Source organism: Culex pipiens, chromosome 3 (genome assembly GCF_016801865.2).
Source record: "Culex pipiens pallens isolate TS chromosome 3, TS_CPP_V2, whole genome shotgun sequence".
NCBI classification, from domain to species: domain Eukaryota; kingdom Metazoa; phylum Arthropoda; class Insecta; order Diptera; family Culicidae; genus Culex; species Culex pipiens.
This window is the reverse complement of record NC_068939.1, coordinates 124,121,845-124,134,881: the sequence shown is the minus strand read 5'-3', so window position 1 is coordinate 124,134,881 and position 13,037 is coordinate 124,121,845. Positions and strand designations below refer to the sequence as shown.

At 31.4% G+C, this 13,037-nt stretch overlaps 1 protein-coding gene across 1 annotated transcript in view; it reads right to left on the bottom strand.

The window, feature by feature from the left end:
- The window catches only part of LOC120412938 (uncharacterized), a 112,995-nt gene that overhangs the window by 12,048 nt on the left and 87,910 nt on the right, over window positions 1-13,037 (bottom strand). Inside the window, exon 9 of the mRNA XM_039573575.2 lies at window positions 2,679-2,817. Coding sequence (XP_039429509.1) covers window positions 2,679-2,817 — 139 coding nt within the window. The remainder of the gene's footprint in view (window positions 1-2,678; window positions 2,818-13,037) is intronic.

The following is a 13,037-nucleotide window of genomic DNA, read 5'->3' as shown; positions in this document are numbered from 1 at the left end:
CCTAGTCTAAACCACTCAAAAAAATTTGCTTTTCTAAAATATATTCTAATATATTTTAAGCAATTTTCAGAAAAAAAATGATTTCATATTTTAATTATATATTTAATTCTGAAATTATGAATTTCATTCCAAAACTTTAAGAACTCAAAAATTATAAAAATTCAAAACTCAAGGATTTTTTAAATTTCAAAATTAAAAAAAACAAAAAAAATTAAAAAAAAAAATTTCTAACTCTTAAATTCTTAAAATCCTCAAATCTTAAATTCTTAAATTCTTAAATTCTTAAATTCTTAAATTCTTAAATTCTTAAATTCTTAAATTCTTAAATTCTTAAATTCTTAAATTCTTAAATTCTTAAATTCTTAAATTCTTAAATTCTTAAATTCTTAAATTCTTAAATTCTTAAATTCTTAAATTCTTAAATTCTGAAATTCTGAAATTCTTAAATTCTTAAATTCTTAAATTCTTAAATTCTTAAATTCTTAAATTCTTAAATTCTTAAATTCTTAAATTCTTAAATTCTTAAATTCTTAAATTCTTAAATTCTTAAATTCTTAAATTCTTAAATTCTTAAATTCTTAAATTCTTAAATTCTTAAATTCTTAAATTCTTAAATTCTTAAATTCTTAAATTCTTAAATTCTTAAATTCTTAAATTCTTAAATTCTTAAATTCTTAAATTCTTAAATTCTTAAATTCTTAAATTCTTAAATTCTTAAATTCTTAAATTCTTAAATTCTTAAATTCTTAAATTCTTAAATTCTTAAATTCTTAAATTCTTAAATTCTTAAATTCTTAAATTCTTAAATTCTTAAATTCTTAAATTCTTAAATTCTTAAATTCTTAAATTCTTAAATTCTTAAATTCTTAAATTCTTAAATTCTTAAATTCTTAAATTCTTAAATTCTTAAATTCTTAAATTCTTAAATTCTTAAATTCTTAAATTCTTAAATTCTTAAATTCTTAAATTCTTAAATTCTTAAATTCTTAAATTCTTAAATTCTTAAATTCTTAAATTCTTAAATTCTTAAATTCTTAAATTCTTAAATTCTTAAATTCTTAAATTCTTAAATTCTTAAATTCTTAAATTCTTAAATTCTTAAATTCTTAAATTCTTAAATTCTTAAATTCTTAAATTCTTAAATTCTTAAATTCTTAAATTCTTAAATTCTTAAATTCTTAAATTCTTAAATTCTTAAATTCTTAAATTCTTAAATTCTTAAATTCTTAAATTCTTTTTTTTTATTTATGAATTTAAATTTTATTTAGATTTTATACATAAATTTCAAATGTTTATATTTCTATTTTTGCAAAAAAAATATTGTTATGGCTTTTCTTTCTGGTTTACTTCATCCAAGCAAACATAAATTTGTCCATATAATCAAAAAAAAAATGGCGTTTAAAAATTCTGCGTTCTAATATACGTCTTCATGAGGCTATTCTGGATTTAAAATTGTATTTATTGAATACAACATTATTCAAACGTTTGTGATTTTTGTGTTCCTTCTGACGGAGCCCTTAAACATAAAACGAGTTCAATTCTGTTCTCAAATACTCTCTTAATCATAAAAAATGAAATTATTATGAAACTCTCTTGTATGCTTGTCGCGAAATATTATTTTTTTAATATGGTGCGGATTGGGTTTTGGGACGGAGCGGATTTGGCGTGAATTTTTTTTCGACTTCTCCGTAACAACCGTAACAACCCTGCATGTTACATAAAATAGGTGGGAACAATCCTAGGAAGGGGGGGGGGGGGTTATGAGAAGGAGGGGAGGGGTGACACCGGGCAGCCCGCCCCGGGTGACACCCGGCCTTAGTACGCCTCTGGTTACCATCTGGAGTATTAGTTTTAAAATTATTTTCATTTTTTACAGCTTCCTGGAATTATTTTAAATCAAATGTTTACATGTAAATTTGTCTACCCACTATATGATCTATTTAAATGTTCATATTATTCCTTATCCTATTCCTTTCCTGTAATATACCATATCCTCATACCATATATGATCAAATTGCTTAAATTAACGAAACTTTCTAAAACAGCATGGGAACCATCTGGAGCATTTATATTTTAAATAACTTTTTTTTTTACAGCTTCCTGGAATCATCTTGATTGTATTTATTATATTTATTTTATTTACTATATTTATTATATTTGTTATTTATCATTATTACAAAACTATATGCTTATTAGATAATACACTACAGACTCACATTTACACTTACAAACATTCAAATCATTAAATACATTACGCACTCAACCATTTTCATCGGCCCGATGAAATTCCCCTAACCCCCATTCCAAACCTCCCAAAAATATTCCGTTCACTTTTAAAAGTCGCATGGGTTCCCTGCACTTTTGCCACTAGTGAACAACAAAAACATTCCCTCCCAAATCCCCACGGGACTGTATGGGCGTAGCCTTGGAGCACAGTGTGGAAATTTACGTTCTTAGATATTCTTGGTTGTACCGGGCAGCAATCAAATTGTCTAAGAATATTGAATTGACCATTGTGGCACCCCCTACAGCGTGGTGCAGACCCGTTATGCTATGCTATGCTATGCTATGCTATGCTAACTCTTAAATATCTCGAATCATACAATACATCGTGCTGTAGTTGAAAAGCTAATGCAGATAGATGTAAACAAGGGACCCCACACCCACAACCTTCTTACCTCTAACCGGAAGCAGCGAGTACGAGGCGTGCAGGGTGTCCCCCGGGCCAATGTGTTTGCTGACGTCCACCTCGGCGACGACATTTTTGAACTTGCCATTGCTGAACATGCACACGTCCACGTGCTGCACCGCCACGAGCTGCAAGAGAAAGGGGGAGAAATTCCATCATCAGAGGGTTGCTTGCCTGGTGGTCATTAGTGTCGGGGGTTTGATGAGTCGTATGGGGAGAGCGGGGTTTGAGCAAACAAACGTAGATGTATAGTAATGTGCAGTAGTTTAGCTGCTGGTGTTGGCACTCAAATGCTCAATTAAACAGTGACTGATGGATGATTAGTTAGTGCAGAGTGGATTCCAATAATCTCGGTTGGCCCTTGATGACACCGGTGAGCATGATATGTGTTTTATAAAGCTAATTTGTGTTTGATTTCAACATGAGATACTGATTTGAACTTCTAGTCTAGTAATTTTTTAGTTAAAAGTTAAAACCAATATATTTTGGGCAATGAAACCATAACTGATGGAATAGGAATCCACTTTCCGAAATTGGCTTCTTCTAAACTGCAATTTCCAATCACTTCGAGTTCAAACATTGGCTAATACACACGCTTGACCGGTGCCCCAGTGTAATCTTGTTCTAGGGAAATGTGGTTCCAAACCGGCCGAACTTCTACGTAGGAACGACACGCACTCTGCATCAGGCAAATGCCATCATCCGCTTTCCCTAGTTTTACCGTGAAGGCCTGCTCCAACAATCTCACGTAGTTTTACATACATAAACAGGAAAACAGGGCACGCAGAAAAATGACGGTACACGGAGAAAAAAGAGTTCCCAAAATCGTGAACAAGCGTTCATGAAAATGGGAACCTCGAACAAAGTGTTCAAATCCCATGGTACGATTTTGAAAAACGTACCATGAAATTTGAACACTTTGTTCGTGGTTCCCATTTTCATGAACGCTTGTTCACGATTTTGGGAACTCTTTTTTCTCCGTGTAGCACGGTGGGCTTGAAAGGGTCAACTTGCCTGCAATATTGCATACAAAAATTGCAAAATTTAGCCTGGACACGAACCATTTTATATAAAATACAGTTTTTATTGAATGGAATTAAAAAAAAAAACTTTAAAACACACCGTGCCAGCAGTTTAACTCTGTTGGCGGAGTAAAGTGCACTGGTAAATGCTTTGGCGTCCGGTTGTTTGCATGCGTGTGCTTCCGGTTTGGCCGGCATGGCGTGTCGAAGCTGCTAGCTGATGGTGGCTTCCGGGCACTTTGTCCGTTTTATTCGTTCGTGTTCGGGATAGATGAAGCGATTCTATGGGTTTTCGCGAATTGATTTTTTTTTCTATTTTAAGGTATTTTGAGATGATTTTTTTTTGCACACGTTCCTTATGACAAAAGAAAAATCAATTCGTCTGTTTATCGATGATAAACACGTATCTTTAAATGATATGTTAATGCTAAAAAACACTTTAAAAACGATTAAGGCCTTTGCAAAATTCGGCAAAGTTGTAGGGTAGGTTATTACTGGTTCCTTTTAGAAAAAGTTGTACATATACTAAGACTTAACTTTAATTGTTTTGATTAGATTAGAATTGGTAACAAAAAGAAACTTTTGTGAAATTTCCTTTTCATTAAAAAAAGGAAATTTGAATATTTAGAAGTCAACCCCAACATTTGAGCAGAGCAAAAAAATCGAGTGATAAATAGCTCAATATGAAGTGAGCAAGTAAGTTTCTATCAACAGTTTTACAAAATAAGTTGTTTAAATAGTGAAAATCAGCAAATTTGATGGAGTTAGGAGTGTGTCCTTAATCTGCCAAACATATGAGAAATTTCCCAAAATATTTTTTGCAGGGATGTTTTCTCTTCAATATTTTAAAATTCCTGAAATTTTTGCGAAAAATTTCGTCTTTGAATCCCTACAACTTGAAATCGGTACACTTATTAAAAAAAACAACAAAATTAAGTGAAATTGGACTGCAGGTTTGATTTTGCATCAAAAAATGATTTTTCATAAATAAATGAAGGATTCTGCAATATCGAGTTTTTTTTTTCGGGCCGCCCTATTGTCCACTTTTAACAAAAACGTAAAAAAACAACAGAATTTACAAATACCAGAAGTGTCCAATGAACTCGGTGATTTTCCAAAGAAGGACATTTACAGAACCATACGAGCTTGGGTGTTATGGGTGTCAAACATCATGGTTTTCATACTGCCCGGGCAGACGGTAATATCAAAATTCATGCCATTTCAATAACAAATACTGTTAAAATAACAGAAAGTGTTATGGAATCTTCTTGAAAAATCCATTTTTGCAATTCCGTCGTGAAACTACTTACTTTTCCTGTCATTCTTGAACGACGAAATAGCCTACTTTTCTGTACCAAAAATAACATAATCGAATAGCAACACTTTTCAAAATAAATGCTGAAAAGTTCTACTTTTCAGCACTGAAATGGGTGCTGAAAAGTTGAACTTTTCAGCACTTGTTTCGAAAAGTAACACTTTTCAAAAATTTTTTGATTTAAACGATTTATTGACAAAATACATGAAAATTTGACTTAAAATTTAACTCAATGGGTGTTTTTCGGATTTGCAAAAAATGTTGTATGGAACTCGTTGCAAAACTTGATTTTTTCAGCACTCTTCGTTTTTATCCAACTCGGTGAACCTCGTTGGATAAATGTACGACTCGTGCTGAAAAAATCCTCTTTTTGCAACTTGTTGCATAAACTACTATTTTGCATAAGGGTTTAATAGCAATTTATGTTATCATAACAAAATTTGTTAATGGTCTGATATTGGTTGAAAGCCAAAACAACTTTGAAATAAATTTTTTTTATGTAAGAATACCTCCTTCTTTTAATGGGAGAAGATTAGTTTTTAAAATAACAAAGAATAATAACAAAGATTTGTTCAAATAACGACTAAAAATGTTATTAGTCTGTTATTGCAATAACAATCCAATAACAAAAAAAATCATAACAACGAATAACAAATCTTGTTATAAATAACATAAAATGTTATTGGCCTAGTATTTTTCAAATATCAAAAAATGTTATTCCCAAGTTATTTCCGTCTGACCACACATATATATATATATATATATATATATATATATATATATATATATATATATATATTATATATATATATATATATATATATATATATATATATATATATATATATATATATATATATATATATATATATATATATATATATATATATATATATATATATTTTTTTTTTTTTTAATTTGGCATAGTAGGGTCCTAAAGCTCTATGTCAGTTTTTATGTACAATGGTAAAAAAAACACGATTAAAAACCATTTCGGAACCTTTTTTTTCACATAAATGCAAAGACAAAATTTTACGATGGACCAACTATGGTCCTCTTGAAACAAGCTGTCAAGTAGGATGCTTCCTGTCAAGAAGGGCCGCAAAGTTAATTTTTAAAAATTGAATTAAAAATGCATTTTAAAGACATACCATGGGTCACTCAGAAAAATATACCTTACCGTTGTGAACAATAATATCTAGAGTTTTTTTTAAAAAGGTCCTGCAAACTATTGTTTCTCATATGTTTATGGGGCCTTTTAAAAAAATCTGGTAATGTTTTTAGGAAAAAACGGAATCTACGTAACACCTTATAATGTGGCCCTCAACCTTGCGGTTTCGTCAACGGATCCACAGACGCCCTCCCGGGTCTCCTAAGTGTGAAGGTATGGCACGGGGAGAGGGCACCGAAAACCTATATTTACACTTAGAATTTTTCGCGTCCGCCTCGGGATTCGAACCGGCGACCTCTGAATTGTGAGTCCAGTGCGCGGTCCGATTGATCCACACAGGCAGACGTTTTTAGGACCTTTTCAAAAAAAAAAAAAAAAAAAAAAAAAACAAAAGCTCTATATATCACCTAGTTAAGCTTAATTTTAAAACCAAATTGTCCAAAATTACGATTTTTGATTTTGCTTAAACGAACTTTATACTTAAAATCTAACTTTTTTTTTGTCATACTAGTCATGCCTCTAACATAACCACCAACGCTTTTTCACAAATTTGATTATATTTGAAGTTGTGCAAGCTCAAAAAAGAAAATGATTTATTTCCAGCTATCGAATTTAAGAAAATCGAGAAAGTCAAGCAAAGTCGGGAATTCGTAAGAATAGCAAAAAAATCTGAAAAAAGTCGAGAATTCTTGATCTTTGTCATAAAGTCGGTAAAAGTCAGGAATTCCAAGCCTACTTGTTACTAGATCTTGTTTATTTATTTAAAAAAAATTGTATAAAGCGTGGACAATCGTCCCCCGCCCCCTCCAGAAGTGTCCGCGTGGTTTATGGATGGCCCCTATCTGCTGACAAAATTGTATACAATTTAGTTTCGCCATACATTTTTTGATATTCGGGTATCAATCGGTAAATGATGATTGAAAAAAAAAAAAATAACAAATTACCAAATTAATAAGGCAGCATAAATTTACAATGAGGTTTTTTACTTTTTTATTGCATTTTTTTTAAATTTAATGAACCTTGAAATTGTATGTAACGTAAAGCTTTAAATTATTGTTTAGAGCCAGACTGTTGATTTTTTGTCTGAATCATACTTTGTTCCATATTTTAGTTTTTTTTGAAATTACTATTGAAATTATTTAGAAATTAAGTTTTAAGGTTGATATTTACGTTTTTATAACAATGTTTCTTTATTTACCTTTTTTTTTTTGGGTAAGAAATACATATTATTTGAGATTCCAGAAAAGATGGGAAAAAGTCGGGAATTTTAACTGAAGATTTCGTATGACCTTTTGGCTGCTATGTTAAGGGGTTACATACATGTAGAAAATCTCAATATTTCATATTTCCGAATATTTATTAAATCCTTTAAAAAGATGAATTCCAATCACTCCTGAAAGTTTCATGAAGATATGTCATGATATAAGCGAGTAGAAGACGATTTAAGTTTAAAGTTTTGCCATGCGCAAAGCGGACTGTCAAACTTTGTGAGCGTTTTTCTCGGAACAACGAGTTGATTTACGGGTGCCACGATATCTCGAGGTTGGATGGACCAAATTGGCTGAAATTTGGGGTGAAGACTCTCAAGACTAATCCCGTGTGCATGACGAAGCCCAAAAAAAATAAAAAAAATCAAAAACTGACGATTTTTTATATGAAAAACACAAAAATATTTTTATCTTTTTTTAAAATAAACTTTTTTTAAATTGGCCTTCGTCATGCACACGGAACCGGTTTAATGAGTCTTCACCAAAATTTTGAGCCGATTTGGTCGAAGCAGTGTTGAGATATCGTGGCACCCATTTTTTGAAACTGCTAACTTCAAATAGCTATATCTCGGCAATGATGCAACCAAATGTCTTCAAATTTATGTTGATTATAGTTAAACATGTAGATGTTTATGTCCTGAAAACAAATTTAAAAAAAGTTTGAGTTTGTGTCAATACCAACCCTTGACATTTTTGACGATTTACATGTATGTAACCCCTTAAGCAAATTTGAGTGAATTCGGTAAAGATAATCTGCCAATGTTTGCATAAATGGTCCATGATCATTTTCATAAAATTTGAGTTAATGATGCAATCTGGTTCCAAAGCATGTTCATTTTCAGAAAAACTTTCTTCGAGAATAGTTGAGAAAATTCAAAAAACTTGACGGGAAACATAAGCCGTGCGTTTTTCTCTGAATTAAATGTTTCGTTAAAATTATTTCAAGTTAAATTAGGAAATTTTCGAATAGAAAATTTTTATTTTTCATGTTTAGTCTTTTCCAGAGAACTGCTCAAAGAATAATAGTGTCCGGTTTGCCATGGGGGATTGCATCAGGTTAATCGAAAGTTTATTCGGCAAATGCATGGAAGCGTATGATGGATTTTTGTTGCTGTAATTCAAGCCTTCTTGAAAACCAATTTGTGATACTGATGAAGGCCGTCACTTTGATACGAGACGTTTATAGTACAATTGATTTGTGTTGGTTAAAATGTTCGAAAAGCGAGCAAATTTGTTTGTTTAGGACTCCATTTTGGGTTTTACAGTATGTAAAAAAAGTATTTACACCCCTTGGGCACTATGCACATTTTGTGATGAAACATGTAAAAAAATTAAAGTTTGACAGGAACCTAGTACTACGTTTTGTTCAGAAACTCATGCCAAACATTTTTCTACAAAAAGCTCATAAAAAGATGATTTCTATAAAAAGTTATATAACAAATACTATTACGAAAATAAAAAAGGTGCAAAAAAGTTTGTACATCTTTCGAAAAATTAACATAGATAATGTTATTTGTTGACAAATCACCATAAATCCAGTCTCCCAACTCCAAATAGGCATCCTTGACCGATTAAAAAAATAATTTGGATTGAATATAAAGTTTACTAACTACTTTTTTTTTTTTTTTTTTGGTCTTTCACTTCAGTTTTTTTTTTTTTTTTTTTTTTCAAATCAACTGTTCTTTATTGAAGATCCAAAATATACAATCTGTCCATAACCTCAAAGTATGTTTAGAAAATTACAAAAATGTTTTTTAACAAGTTTTTTGTTGTTCCATCGTGTATCTCGCAAAGATTGCTCAAATTTACTAAAACTTGGTGTACCGTAATGTTTTATGTTAAAACTAATTACCTCACCTATTAGAAAAAGTGCTGCCTTCAATCTACTATCCTTACTATCAATATCTGTTGCTAATATTTCTTCAGGATCATCGATCATAATTTTTAATTTTACATTGAGTACATTCTTCAGCCAAATCCAAACAACTACTGATCCTGTACAATATTTTATCCTATGCTCCGTAGTATCGATAGAATTACAAAATTCACAAATATTGTTTTCTACACCTCTAACGTTATTTCTAAACTGCTTAGATTTTGTACAAATGACGTCATTCATTACTAAGAAAAGAGCCTCTCTTGAATTTGATGTCAAAAAATTACTACTAATGTTTTCCCAAATAAGCTTCCAATCAAGATCAGGGTTTTCTTGAACCACTTTTGGTACAAATGTTTTTTCTGATTGTAAAAATCTATAAATTGACTTAGTTGTAATTAAATCTTGATATAAAGCAATACGCGAAACTTCGCTCAGCCATTCTCGTGTTGTTTTTGTTAGAGAAGTATTTTGACATTGTGCCATCATGAAACGGTCCATAGGGTCATCAGCATCAGGATAAGAGAATAAAATATTTTTTATAAATAAAGCCTTCGATTTCAAATCTACATTTACTAATCCTAAACCTCCATCACTTACATCTAAGAACATCTGATTACGGGTTACAGTAAAAAAATGGTTATTCCATAGAAACATCGAACAACTTGAATATATTTGAGCAATATGCACTTTATTTGGCGGAAAAACTTGAGCCAAATACCAAATCTTTGAAAGTATAAATGTATTTAATATCCAAATTTTTTGTATTAAATTCAAATGACGCGAAGAATGCAATTTTAAACAATTTTTTAGTTTTTGTATAATAGAATCATAATTTAATTTAACAGTTCGAGAAAAAGAATTTTCAAAATAAGCTCCAAGTATTTTTAATGCGTCCTTTTCCGGGATTAAATGCGGACCGGAGACACAGTTATTTAACCGCATAAAGTGCGATTTGTTAACGTTCAGTTTTATTTTAGAGTATATACTAAAATAATTGATCATCTCCAGTACCGTGTCGAACTCATGATCATTGAGAATGAAAATGTTGAGATCATCTGCATATGCTATTACCTTAATAAAGGTATCAGCAATGAAACAACCTCTAACATTATCACTAATCAAACGTATCAATGGCTCGATGTACAATACGAAAAGGGCCATACTTAATGGACAACCTTGACGTACGGATGATTTAATTTCGATGGAGTCGGTTAAAAAACCATTAAAGAGTATTTTCGATGTCGCTTCTTTGTACAAATTTTTTAAACAGTTGATGAATGGTTCCGGAAAATCAAATTTCTTTAGCACGTCCCACAAGAAAGAATGGTTTACTTTATCGAATGCTTTTTCTAAATCCAAACTTAGCAAAAGTCCTTTAAACCTTTTGGTTTGTCCTGCACGAATTATGATGTTGCGAAGAGTTTTAAGATTATCAACACATGATTTATCTATGTTACATGCAGTTTGACCGGGCCCAATTATCTTTTTCATCAATGGTTTTAAACGATTTGCTAAAATTTTAGTAAAAAGCTTATAATCACTATTTAACAAGCTGATTGGACGCTTATTAGAAATTTCAAATTGGTCACAACCTTTTTTTGGAATCAAAGATATTACACCTTTTTTGAAATCTCTAGATGGATTGACGCCATCTACAAGATAACTATTAAACAAAATAACTAAATCATCTAATAAAATATCTGAAAAGTGAGAGTAAAATTCATACGTAAGACCATCTGGCCCTGGCGTTTTCTTTTTAGCGGCTTCTTTGAGAACAAAAATTAATTCATCTTTATCAATCGGTTTGGAAAGACTCATTTGATCTTGGACTGAAAGTTTTTTGTGAACATGACTGAGAACATTATCATTATTTTGATCACTGTTATCAGCTGCAAAAATTGAATTAAAATGTGAAGTAATATATTGTTTTAATCTGCAATGGTCATTCGTAGTCTCGCCGTTAATTCTAAGCTTAAGGGTGCACAGCAACCAAGGAAGTTGTTATCTTCTTATTCTAAAATAATCAAACTTACGGACCCAATCCTGCAATAATCGGATTGTGAAAATAGGCAAATTTTGTTGTAAATCGCTTTGTAGATAGTATTTTAGGGGATGAATGAAAAATAATATCGATAGTTCCCATAGTTTTGAAAATACTAAAATATCTGTAACAAAAATCTTGGTGCAAAAGCTTTGGTTGATGTGCACCGTTAAAACTATAGTTTTCAGTTTGATTCTTAATCCTAGATGAAATTTGAAATAAACTAAGTCGTTCATCAGTTAAAATAGATCCAGAACTTGTTTTTAAACTTAAATTATTTAATCTATTTTGTTCAATTTCTAATAATTTCGATCTAACTAAGCATAATTCATTATATACATTTTCTCCGATGGATTGTTTTTTAATTATTTCATTCAAACAAGTGTAAAAGAAGTTTTTTTCTCTATGTATTTGCTGATTAAAAAGAAAACTTTGACTTTTGAAGTATTTCATTATTCTAGATTTCGTTGAATCGTTCCACCAAAAATTAAAATTATTTATGTACATGTTTTGCTTTTTCCAATTCTCAAACAGAGTTTTGAAATCAGCTGTAATCTCTTCATTCATAATTAAACTAGGATTTATTTTCCAATAACCTCTACCTCGTGTTTGTAAAGGAATATTGTCTGGAACTTTATATTTCAAAATTACTGCGTGGTGATCAGAGAATGCCACAGCAGAAGTATTGATCGATCTAACATTATTTATAAATTCTAAAGGTGCATAAAACCGATCAAGTCTCGATTTAGAATCACCCCTTATAAAAGTAAAGTTAGTCGTTTGATTAATTTTATTTTCTATGTCATGTAAATTCAAAGATGTTACTAATTTTTGCAATCCAGAGCAGATGTTTTTGTTTGAACTGTTCGAGTCAGATGGTAACAGGATGCAATTAAAATCACCCACAATGATGTTCTTTTTTGTAAACGATAGATGAGGGATTATATCAAAAGTAAAAAAAGAGTTGCGTTCATTACGATAATTAGACCCAGAAGGTGCGTAGATATTAATAAAATTAATATCGTCGATTAAAATAGAAGATAACCGACCATTCGGATTGATGAGAACATTGTCAAAATTTATATTTTTCCTAACGAGGATGGCTGTGCTTTTGTTATCAGTGCTAATGTTTACGATCGCTGTGTGAGAAGGAAGAAATCCGAAATCTTCAAAGGCAACTTCTTGTAAGAAAACAATATCAATATCTGAATTCCAAATAAAATCTTTCAAGAGAGACTTTTTTAGCAAAGAATTGATTGCGTTAATATTGATGGTACATATACTACGAAGAAACATTCTCCTACACTACTACCTACTCCGCGAGACAACGCGTGCTTGTTTGAGGTTATGGACACTTACTTCGCTGGTTTCAACAACGACCGCGTGGAGATCGTTGAGAGAGGTTTTGGCTGATCTTTTTTACCTTTTTTGGATCTTTTGTTTTTCTTTCCTCCGCTGACTTCCTTGAACGGAACTTGCCCGGTGCTGTCCTCTGGTCCCTCGCTGTTGTTGGCCTCTGGATCCGATGACGGCTCAGCCGGGCGTTTAACACCCAGTAGACCCCCCCCTTTCCCAGTACCCGCACCCCGGTTGTGGTCCCCAATACCCCCCTCATCCCCGGTACCCGAACCCACACCCTGACGGCCCCCCTC